Source organism: Natator depressus, chromosome 1 (assembly GCF_965152275.1).
Source record: "Natator depressus isolate rNatDep1 chromosome 1, rNatDep2.hap1, whole genome shotgun sequence".
In the NCBI taxonomy this organism is placed as follows: Eukaryota; Metazoa; Chordata; order Testudines; family Cheloniidae; genus Natator; species Natator depressus.
Window position 1 is genome coordinate 247,356,835 of NC_134234.1, and position 15,757 is coordinate 247,372,591.

Genomic DNA, 15,757 nt, shown 5'->3' on the forward strand with positions numbered 1-15,757 from the left:
TTAAATATATATCCTGCACAGTCTTCTTATGCAAATAATTGTCTTGTCAATGTCCTTACCCTTTAACAATGCCTGCACACCTTCACAACAAATCAAATCCTTGTTAATTTCCATTTCCCTGGGCAGATTTGCCAACACAAAAATCATAGGGGTAGAAATAAAGTGCAACAATATTCAGAGACTTCAAGGGCTGGTAGAGTATAGAAATTCTGAGCAATAGAGTGAGCTGCCCTGTCCACCACAAGAGTAACCTGCTCCACCCCTCACCCCCACCCCATCAGCTGTTGGAAAGCTATAACAACTGGCTGGGTGGCTGCATGTCTGGTGATGAAGAATGAGGGAAAAAATAAGGCAATAAAAAGAAAATATATAATGATCACCATATGTTTAATAATCATACCTGTTTAAAATACTGATTTTTGTTTTGTTCTCCTTAAATGATTCTGTTACGTGGAAGGGTTTAACCCAGCAGTTACAAAACAACATTTCACACCATTTCAACCCATTTAATAGATTTCTGTTAATTTCATTGAACCATTTGAGAAGAACCTCTTTGCAGGGGACTTTCAGGGGGAAGCCAAAGAGGAAAGGAGATTGCACTATAACTCCCCTACTCTCTCAGCTACTTTTGCAGAATATCAATCTGGCTTCATCAGAATTCACATTATGAGATTTCTAGTATGAGGCCCGAATCAATCCAGTTTTGAGCTGAAATAGTAATGTCCTGTTCCTTTGACTATAGGCATGGAAGCTCATGTGACTAACAATATTCCTAACTCGGAATGTTGCCTTCAGTAAACATACTGGTTGCTCATCCACAGATCTCTTGGCTGTTTGTACTACAGACCATGTGTTCAGAGGGCTCTGTGCCTGTGTACAAAGTGTTATGCCAGTTTCACAAAGGCAGAGGTGCCAAGCAACCATGGACTTGGATGGGCAGCCTACATTGCTCTGTTGATGTAGCAAGGGGATGCAGTAAGTCATTTTTGGTAAGAGTGTCGCAGGAGTAGCACAAGCCTGTTTGCTCTTATCATGCTGGTTCACATCCATGCAGAATACCTGGATAAGAAGGCAAGGAGGGTATGAAGCTTGCGGGTGTATGTGGCTGCCAATGTAGGCAGCTTGTCTTCCAATGGGTGCGTATAATAGTCACTGGGGATACAATGAGGTATCAAATCATGGATTATAGAGAAGTACAATTCACAGTCCCTGTGAAGAAAAGGACATAGCAGACAGTGCTGCCACGGGATACACTCAGATCACAGGCTGTGCACTAACTCAAAGTAGTCAACTCACTCGTGGAACATAATTGTGTTTGGTGTCTAATTATCAGGGATCAGGGCTCTCAGCAGAGTTAGTCTCCTGGCAGCCCAACAAGTGCAGCTGGTCTGCAGCAGGCTACCTGATTGACTGCACCACCCGATCAGTCAGGAAGGGCAGCTGGATGACTCTCAGCCAAGCAGCAGTGGCAGCTCTCTGGCTGCTCAGTGCATTCACTCCTGAAGCTGCAATCCTCCATGTGCCTGCTGCTCCTCGCTTTTTAACCCTGTCCTGCTCCAGCACTGCTCCTAGTCCTGTTCCTGCCTTGTTTCTCAGCCGCGCTCCTACTCAGTCCTTGCTACCTCAGTTTGCTCCTAGTTCTGACTTCCTTACCCTGATCCTGGTTCTTGACTCCAGCTCTGACTCCTGTTGGGGCTAGTGATTTCTGTCTGCAGCCTTGACCCTTGGATTGGAGCCACTTCCCAGTGCCTGCTTTGACCACTAGGCCTGACTCCTGCTCTGACCAACAGGCATGACTGCCCACTGATGCCCTTTTTATGTGTGGCGGTACATAGACCAATACCAAATGGGGTTTTGATCATTGCTCTGCTTTTGCCCTGATTTGTAGGAGTCAACAAAGATGGATTACTCCTCTGTTAACCACACCCATGTCATGGTTAGATCCTCTCTTGACCATCATGTGTCAGCACCTGCGAAGGACTGTTAGCAGAGTATTTTGATGGGCATTAACTATGTGTATATCCAGGCAGTGGCAATTGCTGTTCCAGCAGCCAGTTGGTGGAGCTGGCACACTGTTTGTGGTCAGAACTGAGAACTTGTACGCACTACTACTTATGACAGTATAACTTAGGTCACTCCAGGGTGTGAATAAGCCACCCCCAGAGTGACATCAGTTACACTGTGTCAAGGTTCCTTCCCTACTCTGAACTCTAGGGTATAGATGTGGGGACCTGCATGAAAGACCCCCTAACCTTACCAGCTTAGGTTAAAAACTTCCCCAAGGTACAAACTTTGCCTTGTCCTTGAACCATATGCTGCCACCACCAAGCATGTTAAACAAAGAACAGGGAAAGAGCCCACTTGGAGACGTCTTCCCCCAAAATATCGCCCCAAGCCCTACAACCCCTTTCCTGGGGAAGGCTTGATAAAAAATCCTCACCAATTTGTACAGGTGAATACAGACCCAAACCCTTGGCTCTTAAGAACAATGAAAAATCAATCAGGTTCTTAAAAGAAGAATTTTAATTAAAGAAAAGGTAAAAGAATCACCTCTGTAAAATCAGGATGGTAAATACCTTACAGGGTAATCAGATTCAAAACACAGAGAATCCGTCTAGGCAAAACCTTAAGTTACAAAAAGACACAAAAACAGGAATATACAGTCCATTCAGCACAGCGTATTTTACCAGCCATTAAACAAAAGGAAATCTAATGCATTTCTAGCTAGATTACTTACTAACTGAACAGAGTTTCTGAGACTGCATTCCTGATCTGTTCCCGGCAAAAGCATCGCACAGACAGACAGACCCTTTGTTTCCCCCCCTCCAGCTTTGAAAGTATCTTGTCTCCTCGTTGGTCATTTTGGTCAGGTGCCAGCAAGGTTATCTTCGCTTCTTAACCCTTTACAGGTGAAAGGGTTTTGCCTCTGGCCAGGAGGGATTTTATAGCACTGTATACAGAAAGGTGGTTGCCCTTCCCTTTATATTTATGACACACTGATCTTAGCACTGGTGTGGACAGCGATGTTAGCGGGAGAGCTTCTCCCACTGACATAGCTACCGCCTTTCGTGGAGGTGGTTTTATTATGCTCATGGGAGTGCTCTCTCCTGTCGACATAGAACATCTTCACTAGACGCGCGGCATTGGCTCAGCGGTAGCACTTCTAGTGTGTAGACTAGCCCTGAGAAACAAGAGGTGTCTGTCTGCCCCTTCCTCCAAGCTTCCTTCTGCCTCAGAAAAAATTACTCATCCACTGATACAGAAGATCTTGTGAGCACTGTACCATCTACTGTATGTAACTAATATAGAGGAAATTATTGTTTTTTTTATTATGCCATGTGTGTTCCTTTTCAGATGACTCCACTAATAAACCAAGCATGTGATGTCCTGCTGAGTAACTTGAAGGTGTATGCGGATTCTGGCAAGGCTTTTGATATCCAAAGGTACATTCACCACACTGCAAATGAGAACCACCTTTTCAAAATCCTTGAATAGTCACGCTTCCCCTAAATACACACTTACTTTACAAAAGGAGTTCTCAGTCTTTTTCCGAGGGTGGATCACAGCTTAATGCTGGGTGTGTCTGATGAGACACCTCTCCTTTGCAGTCATTCTCATTCTGAAGGTATGGCTATGCTGCAAATCAAACACCACTGTGTTGAGTCTCAGAACCAGGGTCAATCAGGCTTGGGCTCACAGGTCTCCAGCTGCAGGGCTAATAATAGCAGCAGAGATGTCCCAGCTTGGGCTGGCACCCTGGTTCTGAAACCTGGTGAGGGCTGATGGTCTTGAAGCCCGGTCTCCAACCCAAGCAGGAACGAATACACTGCTATTTTTAGCCCTGCAACCGAACCTCAGAAGCCCAAGTCAATTGACCTGGTCTCCGAGACGCAGAGCCAGGGGTTTTTCTTTGCAGTGTAGACATACCGTAACATCCCTGTGGCAGCCATTGCTTATTTGGAAAAGTAATTTTAGGAAAGTATCTAAGGTATTTGTAGCTATCTTTTAATGAAGTATAACAGCTGGAAACAAAAAGGAGAGATACATCAGCCTGTGTCCAGTTAACTCCCTGTAGTCCACTAGAAACATGTGAACACAGGAACTGCAATGCTGGATCAGACCCATCTAGTCCAGTATCCTGTCTGCAACAGTGCCAGCACCAAAAGCTGGCAACAAACCCCAAGATAGGCAGTTGTAGGATAATTTGTCTCAAATTTTAGTTCTCATCCTCATCGCTAAATAGTCAGAGATTGGCATAAACCCTGAAGTATGAGGTTGAATATCCCTTTCAAAATTTTTGTTGGCATTAACTATTATAACTCTGGTTATTCTTGTTATCCATATTAATGTCCAATTCCTTTTTGAATCTTGCAAAATTCTTGGCCTCAATAACTTCCTGTAGCAATGAGTTCCACAGTCTAATTAAGTGAAAAAATATTTCCTTTTATCAGTTTTGAATTTGCCAGCTTTTAATTAAATTGAATGTCCCATTGTTCTTATGAGAGAGGGAGAAGAGAAGCTCCCAATCTGCCTTCTCTAGTCATATACAAGTATATAGTTATTTTGTATACTTGTATCATATCCTCTCTTATCTCCTCTCTAAGGTAAACTATCCCAGTCTCTGCAGATTCTCTTCATATGATAGTTTTTCCATGCCCGTAATTATTCTCATCGCTCTCCTCTGAACCCCCTTTAATTCTGCACTGTCATTTTTAGATGAACTTCAGAATCCTTGGAGGTATACCATCTGTTGCTTTTTAAATTATCATTTTGTTCCAGTACCTCTTCTTCTGACACCTTAATCTCTGATATTACCTCATCTTTATTAGCAGGGAAGAGCAGGTCCAGGGTAGGTATCTCCCGAATATCCTCTGCAGTGAAGACTGATGCAAAGAAATAATTTAGTTTCTCAGCAATGTCCTTGTGTTCCTTTGTGGCTCCCTTCAGTCCCTCGTGATGTGCAAACCACCAGTGGTCCATTGACCACAGTTTGAGAAATGCTGCTGTACAATATATGGATAGAAATTATTGGCAGGGTTATAAGAAACATTCTCACAGATAGGGATCTCCTTTTGAGCTAAAGAGGCAGCTTTTTCATGGTCAAAGCACCAGAGAATCTGATATCCAGAATCAAACTAGTCTTTCATAAGATGACATGGGGGCTGTGACCGTGGATAATTTGATAGTTGTTTGCGAACCCCTGACATACTGCATTTGATTTATAACCATTTATAAAGAGACTTTTTTTCTTTTTATAATTTAGAAGTACAATTCCTGGCCAAAAGGGTTATATAAACAATATTAAAATTTCTCACATGAACTTTAGAGGAGGCTGGAGGCTGCTATTATTAATAGCACTTAGCCTTTGTTGTTTGTTGTTAGAAGAATAAGGAAAAACTTTGCTGTAGGTGAAACTCAAAGCTAATGAAAATTGATCCAAATCTAAAAAACAAAGGGAAAAAGGTATAATGTAATATTTGTGAAGCAGATATTGAGAGAACAAGTTAAGAACTACTTAGACAAGTTAGATGTCTTCAGTTGGCAAGGCTTGATGAAGTAAATCCTAGAATACTTAAGGAACTGTCTGAGGGATCTCTGAGCCATTAATGATTATCTTTGAGAAGTCCTGGAGGATGGGAGAGATCCCAGAAAACTGGAAAAGGGCAAATATAGTACCTATCTATACGAAGGGGAATACGGACAACCCACAGAATTATAGACCAGCTGACTTGACTTCAGTACCCAGAAAGATAATGGTGCAAATATTCAAACAATAAATTTTGTAAGCCCCTAGAATATAATAAGGTGATAAGTAATAGTTGGCATGGATTTATCAAGAACAAATCACGTCAAATCAACGTAATATTCTTCTTTGACAGGGGGTAACAAGCCTTGTGGGTAGGAAGGAAACAGTAGATATGATATATCTTGACTTTAGTAAGGCTTTTGATGCTGTCTAACATGACCTTCTCATAAACAAACTAGGGAAATGTAGCCCAGACAAACCTGCTGTAAACTGGGTGCAGAAATGGTAGGAAAACCATACTCAGAGAGTAGTTACGGTTCACAGTCAAGATGGAAGGTCATATTGAGTGGGTTCCTGCAGGGAACTGCCCTGGGTCAGGTCCTAGTCAATATCTTCACAAATAATTTGGATAATGGCACAGAGAGTAGACTTAAAGTCTGTAGACAGTACCAAATTGGGAGGGGTTGCAAGTGCTATGTAGGACAGGTTTATAATTAAAAATAATCTTGACAAACTGGAGAAATGGTCTGAAATAAATAGGATGAAATTCAATAAGGACAAATGGAAAGTATAATACTTAGAAAGGAGTAATCAACTGCACAAATGTAACATGGGAAATGACTGCCTAGGAAGGAGTACTGCAGAAAAAGATCTGGGGGTCATAGTGCACCTTAAACTAAATATGAGTCAACAATATAATACTGTTGGGGAAAAAAAGCGAACATCGTTATGGGCTGTAGTAGCAGGAGGGTTGTAACCAAGACTCAAGAAGGAATTCTTCCACTCTACTCAGCACTGATAAGGCCTCAGCAGGAGCTCTGTGTCTAGTTTTGCTCACCATACTCTGGGAAAGATGTGGATAAACTGGAGAAAGTCCAGAGGAGAGCAATAAAAATGATTAAAGGTTTAGAAAATATGACCTGCAAGGAAAGATTTAAAAAATTGATTTTGTTTAGTCTGGAGAAGAGAAGACTGAGGGGGGAACATGATAACAGTGTTCAAATACCAAAAAGATTGTTATAAAGAAAAGGATGATAAATTGTTCTCCTTATCTACTGAGATAGGACAAGAAGAAATGGGCTTAAATTGCAGTATGGGAGATTTAGGTTAGACATTAGGAAAACTTTCTAACTTTAAGGGTCGTTAAACACTGAATCAAATTGCCCAGGGAGGCTGTGGAATCTCTGTCATTGGAGGTTTTTAAGAACAGATTAGACAAACACCTGTGAGAGATGGTCTAGATCAAGGATCAGCAACCTTTGGCACGCGGCCCGTCAGGGTAAGCCCCTGGCAGGCTGGGCCAGTTTGTTTACCTGCCACATCCTCAGGTTTGGCTGATCGCAGCTCCCACTGGCCGTGGTTCGCTGCTCCAGGCCAATGGGGGCTGCGGGAAGCAGTGCGGGCAAGGAATGTGCTGGCCACCCTTCCCACAGCCCCCATTGGCCTGGGACGGCGAACCGCGGCCAGTGGGAGCTGTGAACCTGCGGACACGGCAGGTAAACAAACCGGCCCAGCCCGCCAGGGACTTTCCCTGATGGGGCACGTGCCAAAGGTTGCCAATCCCTGGTCTAGATAGTACTTAGTTCTTCCTCAGTGCAGGGGACTTGACTAGATGACCTATGGAGGTCCATTCCAGTCTTACATTTCTTTGATTCTATGGAGATGCAAACAAGCAGCTAATGAGGTCATGTTCTTAAATTCAATGCAGGAGTTACGGCTGCTTCACCTTGGATGTCGTTGCTAGCGTGGCTTTCGGTACCCACGTGGATTCTCAGAAGAATCCTGATGATACCTTTGTTAAGAACTGCAAAAAGTTCTTTGAATTTTCAGTGCTTAGGCCCATCCTAATTCTAATAAGTAAGTATAGCCCATCTTTGTCTATTTATTTATATATATGTTTTTTTAAATTATTCTTGAGTCACAAAACCTTGTGAAGAGGGAGCAGGAAGACATACTGAAGGCTTTGTTTTAGAGGTATTCACACTGCAGCCCACACACCAAATACACCCAGTAGATTTCTACAATGTGGCCCGCATCCACCCCCATCTTCATTATGAACATGTTTCCTGACTAACTACATATCCCATAAGGCAATGCTTCACCTTGATGTGAATGGAAGTCTTCTAGGACCTGTAGTCTCTGTGGGCTACACTTTCATAGTAAAACTGAGTCACTGCAATGTAATCCATGTTATGTGAATTAAGTGTGGCCCATAGACTGCTGACAGATTCTTAATAAGCCCCATGCTTGAGCAGTTTGGATGCCCTGTGCTTACTTGGTAGGAGTAAAGAGCCCACCCCTAAACAAAATCATACAGAAAGGGGATGAGGTGAGGGGATAAGTGTGTCCTGACATCGTAAGTCCTTAAAATTATCATTTAAACAGCAGCTGTCTGGTTGGTGTCTGTAAAGGATGAAGATGATAAATGCTGATACAGGAGGCCATTAAAAGAATGTATTTATTTTGAGGTGAAAAAATAGGGACTGCATTATGGGACTGGTAATGGAATATAAAGCCTTATGTCATAAATTCTAGTCCAGCTGAGGCTGAATGTGACTAAGGCCTTGTCTATACTTAGATAATTAGGAACTTGATGGAAGTTTTTACATTGACTTCGGGGGAGCAGGTATCAATAAGGTGTTAGTGAGCCAAGACCTCCATTAAAGAAAGTAAGTTTCTGCATCATGTGGGGTGTCTGCATGGAGAAGGCTGGTCTTCAGCATTATCCTTGCCACTAGTGCATCGCACAATTTGATTCACAACAGCTTATTGGCTTACATGCTGATCTCACAGGAGTGTTATGACAGTTAATTAGTTAGTGTTGGTAAAGCTGCTTGAAGATGCTCATGGTGCACTGTTTTGATAGCCAAACAGGGAGCTGTTTGATAGCCTAGTGGGTTCACCTGCCAGCTTAGTTGTACTGAAGTGCAATACTTCAGATTTCTTGTCACTGATTATAAATACTAAGGGGAAGGAGTGCACACTTGGGCCCTGGTTACATTTTAGTGACATCCTGCTTCCAGGTTCCCTCTGCCTTGGTCTCTTCTGTAAAATGATGTGTAGTAGAAAGAGTAAAGTAGGCAACCAGCTTACTATACATGGACAGGAAGCAAGAAATGGGAGATAGGTTACCATCCATCTAGAGTTTCATGGGTCCACTCCATACCCTGCCAGGCTAGCTTGTAGGATTAAAAATCTCAGATTTAATTATCGGGTGGGGGGGGGGCGGGGGGAAGGGGAGAAAAGAAATCTCCTTCTTTCACCATGATGCTCCAGCATTATGAAGTCGCACTGAATTTTTGTACTGTGGGACAAAACTGCAAATTGGGGCAAACTTTAGAGGGCATGTGATTAACAAGAGATTCCTAGTCATGTCAAAATAGGCTGGAGGCTAAGCAATATCAGTCTGTAATAGAGGGATAAAATCAGAGAAATAAGTGGTATAAAATTAAAACAGCCTACTAAATGGGGGCCCAAATAAAGTTGGGGTGGGGGAGATAAGTGTTCCTACACCCAACTTCAATGTTCTCTTTAATAATCTCTTACAGTTGCATTTCCATTCATAATGATCCCACTGTCCCGGATTTTGCCAAACAAGAGTCGTGATGAGATGAATGGATTTTTTATCAAAGCCATTAAAAATATGATTGCCTTGAGAGATCACCAAGATGCAAATGAGGTAAGGCATCTCTGAAATAAATCTAAGGATGGGCAAGTGTATTTGGATAAAATCAGAACTCACACACCCCTTGGTCTAAAATACAAACTCAACCTGATTTTAATGTTCAAAATAATATTGGTGATGTTTTTTGTCTAACTTTTACATGCTTCTGCACCTCTTTGCATGTGTGTATGGCAGAGGGGGTGGTGGGGAGAAGAGAAGAAGTACTAAAATACTACAAGAAAAGCAGCTTAGTATTTCTGCCCTGTTTAAAACAATGAAGTACAAAATTACTCATAAGGAGCCTGATCTCAGGAGATTTCCAGTCCAGCTTCTAGACCCAAGAGGTATTTATTACTTCACACAAATCAGCTATCACCCATCACTTTGCAGACTGTTCCTTTTTCATCTAGACAAGGGACTATTCTAATTATCTAATACTATGGCATTGTAGAGTATCTGTAGACACTGGGCATTATAATAAAGGAACAGCTCAGTTCTCAATCTGCAAAACATTTGGAACATAGACATGCACTTAAACTCCCTGACATAACAGCCCTTCAGGCTTTCTTCCTTTTGGATTGTTCTTTAACATGGGCTCTCCATTTTAGGCTCACAAATACGTTAACCCCTTAATTCTAGATTTATAGACAGAAATGAGGAATGTAAACAAAATTTCTATTTTAGAGGAAACAGACTTCTTATTCCCGTATAACTTGATTTGGCTGTAAGGTTTGACAGAGCATGCATGCCAGCCAGCTGTTAATGGTGAAGTATAGGAGGTGCCCTATCCAGTATCCAGGTTTGACATCAATTGAATAGGAGGAAAACAAATCACACTGAGACCCATTACCCCACTCTTGGGGTTATGACATATGCAAGAACAACAGGCCCTCCCAATCATCCCTCTCAGACAGCCTAACCCCACATCTGCAATGCCACCTTTGAGAAAATAATGGATTTCAGCCTACTCAGCAGTATATCAGAGATGCATTTAAAACACGGATCAGTGTTCAGAGATATTGCTATTTTCTATTTTGGTTTGTGCTCTGCTCCTTTTGACTCTATCGCTCCCACTCTGTCTTATATTCTTATATTTGCTATGCTTTTGTCTTATTTTCCTTTTCCTCATTTTCTCCTCTGGCCATTCTTCCTCTTTCTCCCTCTTCTCTCCCTAGCTATCAGCCTCCTGTCCATCTCTGTCTCTGCATGCCTCTCTCTCTCCCGCCCCACCCTGAATCCTTTGTTTTCACTCTGCCCTATCCCCAGGTGTGCCCTACCACAATCAAGTGTCCATGTCTGGTTCATGCTGATGAAGCACATGGCTGCTGGCTCAGGCTGTCACATAGGTGCTTTTGCTTACAGGCGGTGTGGCTGATCTGCCTATAGAGTCACCACTTCCAGCACAGACCACAGCCTGAGTGACTCTCTGACTCTGTATTGATCTAACTGTAGATATGCTGCGGGTTGGCTCAAAGATTTATGCAGAGTGGCAAGCTTATAGGGATAGCAGGACAGGGTATATTTGCAAATTCTGGAAGGTTTAGTAGCAAGGTGAAAGGTGGTTATTTATTTATTTGTATTGTGGTAGTGTCTCGGAGTCTCATTCGTGGAGCAGGGCTGGAGGTTGGGGAGCAGGGCAGGGCTGGAGCAGAGTGGGGAGCTTATAGGGATAGCAGGACAGGGTATATTTGCAAATTCTGGAAGGTCTAGAAGGAAGTGAAAAACTGAATGCATCCGATGAAGTGAGCTGTAGCTCACGAAAGCTCATGCTCAAATAAACTGGTTAGTCTCTAAGGTGCCACAAGTACTCCTTTTCTTTTTGCGAATACAGACTAACACGGCTGCTACTCTGAAACCTAGAAGGAAGTGGTTATTTATTTATTTATTTGTACACACAACCTGCAGTTGGCTGTAGTTCTGCCGCCACCCAGGCTCTTGCCAACTTTGAAAAATTGTCCCATGGTAACTTTTACAAATGTTGGTAACAGTGTTCTTATCGTTCAAGAACTTGGCCAAGACTTTGAAAAGTGACTCTGGAGTTTGGTGCCTCAATGCCTTTTAAGTGTCTCAGGGTGGTCATCCAAAAAACAGACATACCCAAAATCATTAGGCACTTCTGAAAATGTTGGCACTTGTGAATAGATGGCCACGAAATTTTGCCAGATACAGGCAACATTCATAACTTTCCAGGAACCAAAAAGCCTCATGCTAATTTGTATAGAAAATGGAGAAGAATGTAGCTGCCCTTCATGTCAATATGGAAATATGACCTGCAAAGATTACAGCTGGAACACTGAATGTTAAGACCTGTCATGAAATCCTGGCCCCATTGAATTCAATGGGAGTTTTGCCATTGACGTCAGTGAGGCCAGGTTTTTACCTGTAGTCTCTGGTTTGCATCTCTGTATTAAGGATGACAGCCATGAGCCATGTTATAGAACTCACGGTGCTGCATTTGTCCAGTGAGTGACCTTTAGATCGCCCCATTCTTAGATGTTGCATTGTCTTTATCCTCTTCATCTCCATTTTAAAATTTTGTTTATTTAAGTTTTGCTGAAAAACATCATTTGGAACAAACTGTAAAACAACTAAGTGCCCCCAAAAAGTGATTCAGCTGGAACACGTCTTCCTCCCACCTGCAACTAACATGCAGGAAGAATAAATGGGAAAGGAAAGGAAGACTTAAAAAATAACATGATGAGCAAAGTCAGCTTGTGCTCACTAGTGCTATATCAGTAAATGAAACAATGCTTGAAGATAATCGCACTGGGTAGATAGTAATTTTACAGCCAGGTTTAGATCTAATAATATGTTTGCCATTTATATGAGATCTGGGATGTCACTTTTTCTTATCCCATCAGGTAGTACTGCAGCTGTCGTTTTAATTACATACTATTTTTCCATGGTCAGTAAAATAATTTCAGTCCTGGATGGTCATACTCATTGGCTTGTGTATAGAAACATTTTAGGGTCACATGTTGGGAATTTTAATTACAATACATTAAATCATGCAAGGATGCAAATTATTATAAGAAACTTGCTTCCTTATATTTACGTCAGAAGAAATTCATCCTTCTGCAGAAGGACCAGCACAAGACCTATGGACCCTTATGACCTGTTTTGAGAACTTAAGAGGGATTCTAGTGGTATATCTGCCTTGCACTGGCCCTTTGCACAGGGGTGAATATCATCCTTATAACAAGATATATATATATATATATCCAGAGACTTGGTAGGTGGGCTGTGTCAATACATGATGGTTTTTCATTTAGTGTTTTGATATTGCTTATCCATATCCACATAACAATTTGCCTTCCAAGAAATGTATCCCAGTCCTTACTTCTGCAGTGTAATTGTAAAACTCTAGATGGATATTGGTGGAAAGGTCTAAAAGATGAACTGATAGAAATTCATACAGGGTGGGGGGGGAAACTGTTATTTTAAAAGGATATCAAGCTGAGAGGTCTAAAATATGCCTTTCCCTGTCCTCAAAAATGAGACTCCCTTTTAAAATACAATCTAGGTGAAATCTAAGTCTTAGTCAAGTCAAGGGCAAAGCTCCCATTGACTTCAGTGAGGCAAGCATTTCACTCATAATTCCTAGTAATAACAACAACCCTTAGCTCATATGTAACAATGTTAAGTTTCTGAAGGATTTATGAACATTAACTAGTTAATCCTCACAACAGAGAAATTTAAAAGATTATCAGCCTTTGAAACAAGGACTGCCTTAAACTGAAAATGAGAGTTTCTTAGAAGCTACAACCAAAAGTAAACCTGTCAGAAGAAATGAATTTCTAAAATCATAGAATATCAGAGTTGGAAGGGACCTCTGGAGGTCATCTAGTCCAACCCCCTGCCCAGAGCAGGACCAATCCCAACTAAATCATCCCAGCCAGGGCTTTGTCAAGCCTGACCTTAAAAACTTCTAAGGAAAGGGATTCCACCACCTCCCTAAGTAACGCATTCCAGTGTTTCACCACCCTCCTAGTGAAAAAGTTTTTCCTAATATCCAACCTAAATCTCCCCCACTGCAACTTGAGATCATTACTCCTTGTCCTGTCATCTGCTATCACTGAGAATAGTCTAGATCCATCCTCTTTGGATCCACCTTTCAGGTAGTTAAAAGCAGCTATCAAATCCCCCGTCATTCTTCTCTTCCGTAGACTAAACAATCCCAGTTCCCTCAGCCTCTCCTCATAAGTCATGTGTTCCAGACCCCTAATCATTTTTGTTGCCCTTCGCTGGACTCTCTCCAATTTCTCCACATCCTTCTTGTAGTGTGGAGCCCAAAACTGGACACAGTACTCCAGATGAGGCCTCACCAATGTCGAATAGAGGGGAACGATCACGTCCCTCGATCTGCTGGCAATGCCCCTGCTTATGCACCCCAAAATGCCATTGGCCTTCTTGGCAACAAGGGCACACTGTTGACTCATATCCAGCTTCTCGTCCACTGTCACCCCTAGGTCCTTCTCTGCAGAACAGCTGCCTAGCCATTCAGTCCCTAGTCTGTAGCGGTGCATGGGATTCTTCCTTGCTAAGTGCAGGACTCTGCACTTGTCCTTGTTGAACCTCATCAGATTTCTTTTGGCCCAATCCTCCAATTTGTCTAGGTCCCTCTGTATCCTATCCCTACCCTCCAGTGTATCTACCACTCCTCCCAGTTTAGTGTCATCCGCAAACTTGCTGAGGGTGCAATCCACACCATCCTCCAGATCATTAATGAAGATATTGAACAAAACCGGCCCCAGGACCGACCCTTGGGGCACTCCGCTAGATACCGGCTGCCAACTAGACATGGATTCATTGATCACTACCCGTTGAGCCCGACAATCTAGCCAACTTTCTACCCACCTTGTAGTGCATCCATCCAGCCCATACTTCTTTAACTTGCTGACAAGAATACTGTGGGAGACCGTGTCAAAAGCTTTCCTAAAGTCGAGGAATAACACGTCCACTGCTTTCCCTTCATCCACAGAACTAGTTATCTCATCACAGAAGGCAATTAGGTTAGTAAGGCATGACTTTCCCTTGGTGAATCCACGCTGACTGTTCCTGATCACTTTCCTCTCCTCTAAGTGCTTCAGAATTGATTCCTTGAGGACATGCTCCATGATTTTTCCGGGGACTGAGGTGAGGCTGACTGGCCTGTAGTTCCAAGGATCCTCCTCCTTCCCTTTTTTAAAGATTGGCACTACATTAGCCTTTTTCCAGTCGTCCGGGACTTCCCCCGATCGCCATGAGTTTTCAAAGATAATGGCCAATGGCTCTGCAATCACATCCGCCAATTCCTTTAGCACTCTCGGATGCAACGCATCCGGCCCCAGGGACTTGTGCAAGTCCAGTTTTTCTAAATAGTCCTGAACCACTTCTTCCTTCACAGAGGGCTGGCCACCTCCTCCCCATGCTGTGCTGCCCAGTGCAGTAGTCTGGGAGCTGACCTTGTTCGTGAAGACAGAGGCAAAAAAAGCATTGAGTACGTTAGCTTTTTCCATATCCTCTGTCACTAGGTTGCCTCCATCATCCAGTATGGGGCCCACACTTTCCTTGGCTTTCTTCTTGTTGCCAACATACCTGAAGAAACCCTTCTTGTTACTCTTAACATCCCTCGCTAGCTGCAACTCCAGGTGTGATTTAGCCTTCCTGATTTCATTCCGACATGCCCGAGCAATATTTTTATACTCATCCCTGGGCATTTGTCCAATCTTCCACTTCTTGTAAGCCTCTTTTTTGTGTTTAAGATCAGCAAGGATTTCACTGTTAAGCCAAGCTGGTCGCCTGCCATATTTGCTATTCTTTCTACACATCGGGATGGTTTGTCCCTGTAACCACAATAAGGATTCTTTAAAATACAGCCAGCTCTCCTGGACTCCTTTCCCCCTCATGTTATTCTCCCAGGGGATCCTGCCCATCAGTTCCCGGAGGGAGTCAAAGTCTGCTTTTCTGAAGTGGAGGGTCAGTATTCTGCTGCTTTCCTTTCTTCCTTGTGTCAGGATCCTGAACTCGACCATCTCATGGTCACTGCCTCCCAGGTTCCCATCCACTTTTGCTTCCCCTACTAATTCTTCCCAGTTTGTGAGCAGCAGGTCAAGAAGAGCTCCGCCCCTAGTTGGTTCCTCCAGCACTTGCACCAGGAAATTGTCCCCTACAGTTTCCAAAAACTTCCTGGATTGTCTGTGCACCGCTGTATTGCTCTCCCAGCAGATATCAGGATGATTGAAGTTGCCCATGAGAGCCATGCACATCTCTTACCATTTCTCCAAATGTCTCCTACTTTTCTAGCAGCATAGTGTAATGTAAAATTAATAATTCATGGTTGTCAAATCCATGCCTGGTAGATAGTG

At 42.8% G+C, this 15,757-nt stretch overlaps 1 protein-coding gene across 4 annotated transcripts in view; it reads left to right on the forward strand.

Moving 5' to 3' along the window:
- Positions 1-15,757, forward strand: part of TBXAS1 (thromboxane A synthase 1) — a 326,045-nt gene that overhangs the window by 197,557 nt on the left and 112,731 nt on the right. For all 4 annotated transcript variants that reach the window (XM_074940460.1, XM_074940442.1, XM_074940451.1 and 1 more), the window contains 3 exons: positions 3,355-3,443; positions 7,455-7,603; positions 9,295-9,425. In XM_074940460.1, the coding sequence (XP_074796561.1) occupies positions 3,355-3,443; positions 7,455-7,603; positions 9,295-9,425 (369 nt within the window). The remainder of the gene's footprint in view (positions 1-3,354; positions 3,444-7,454; positions 7,604-9,294; positions 9,426-15,757) is intronic.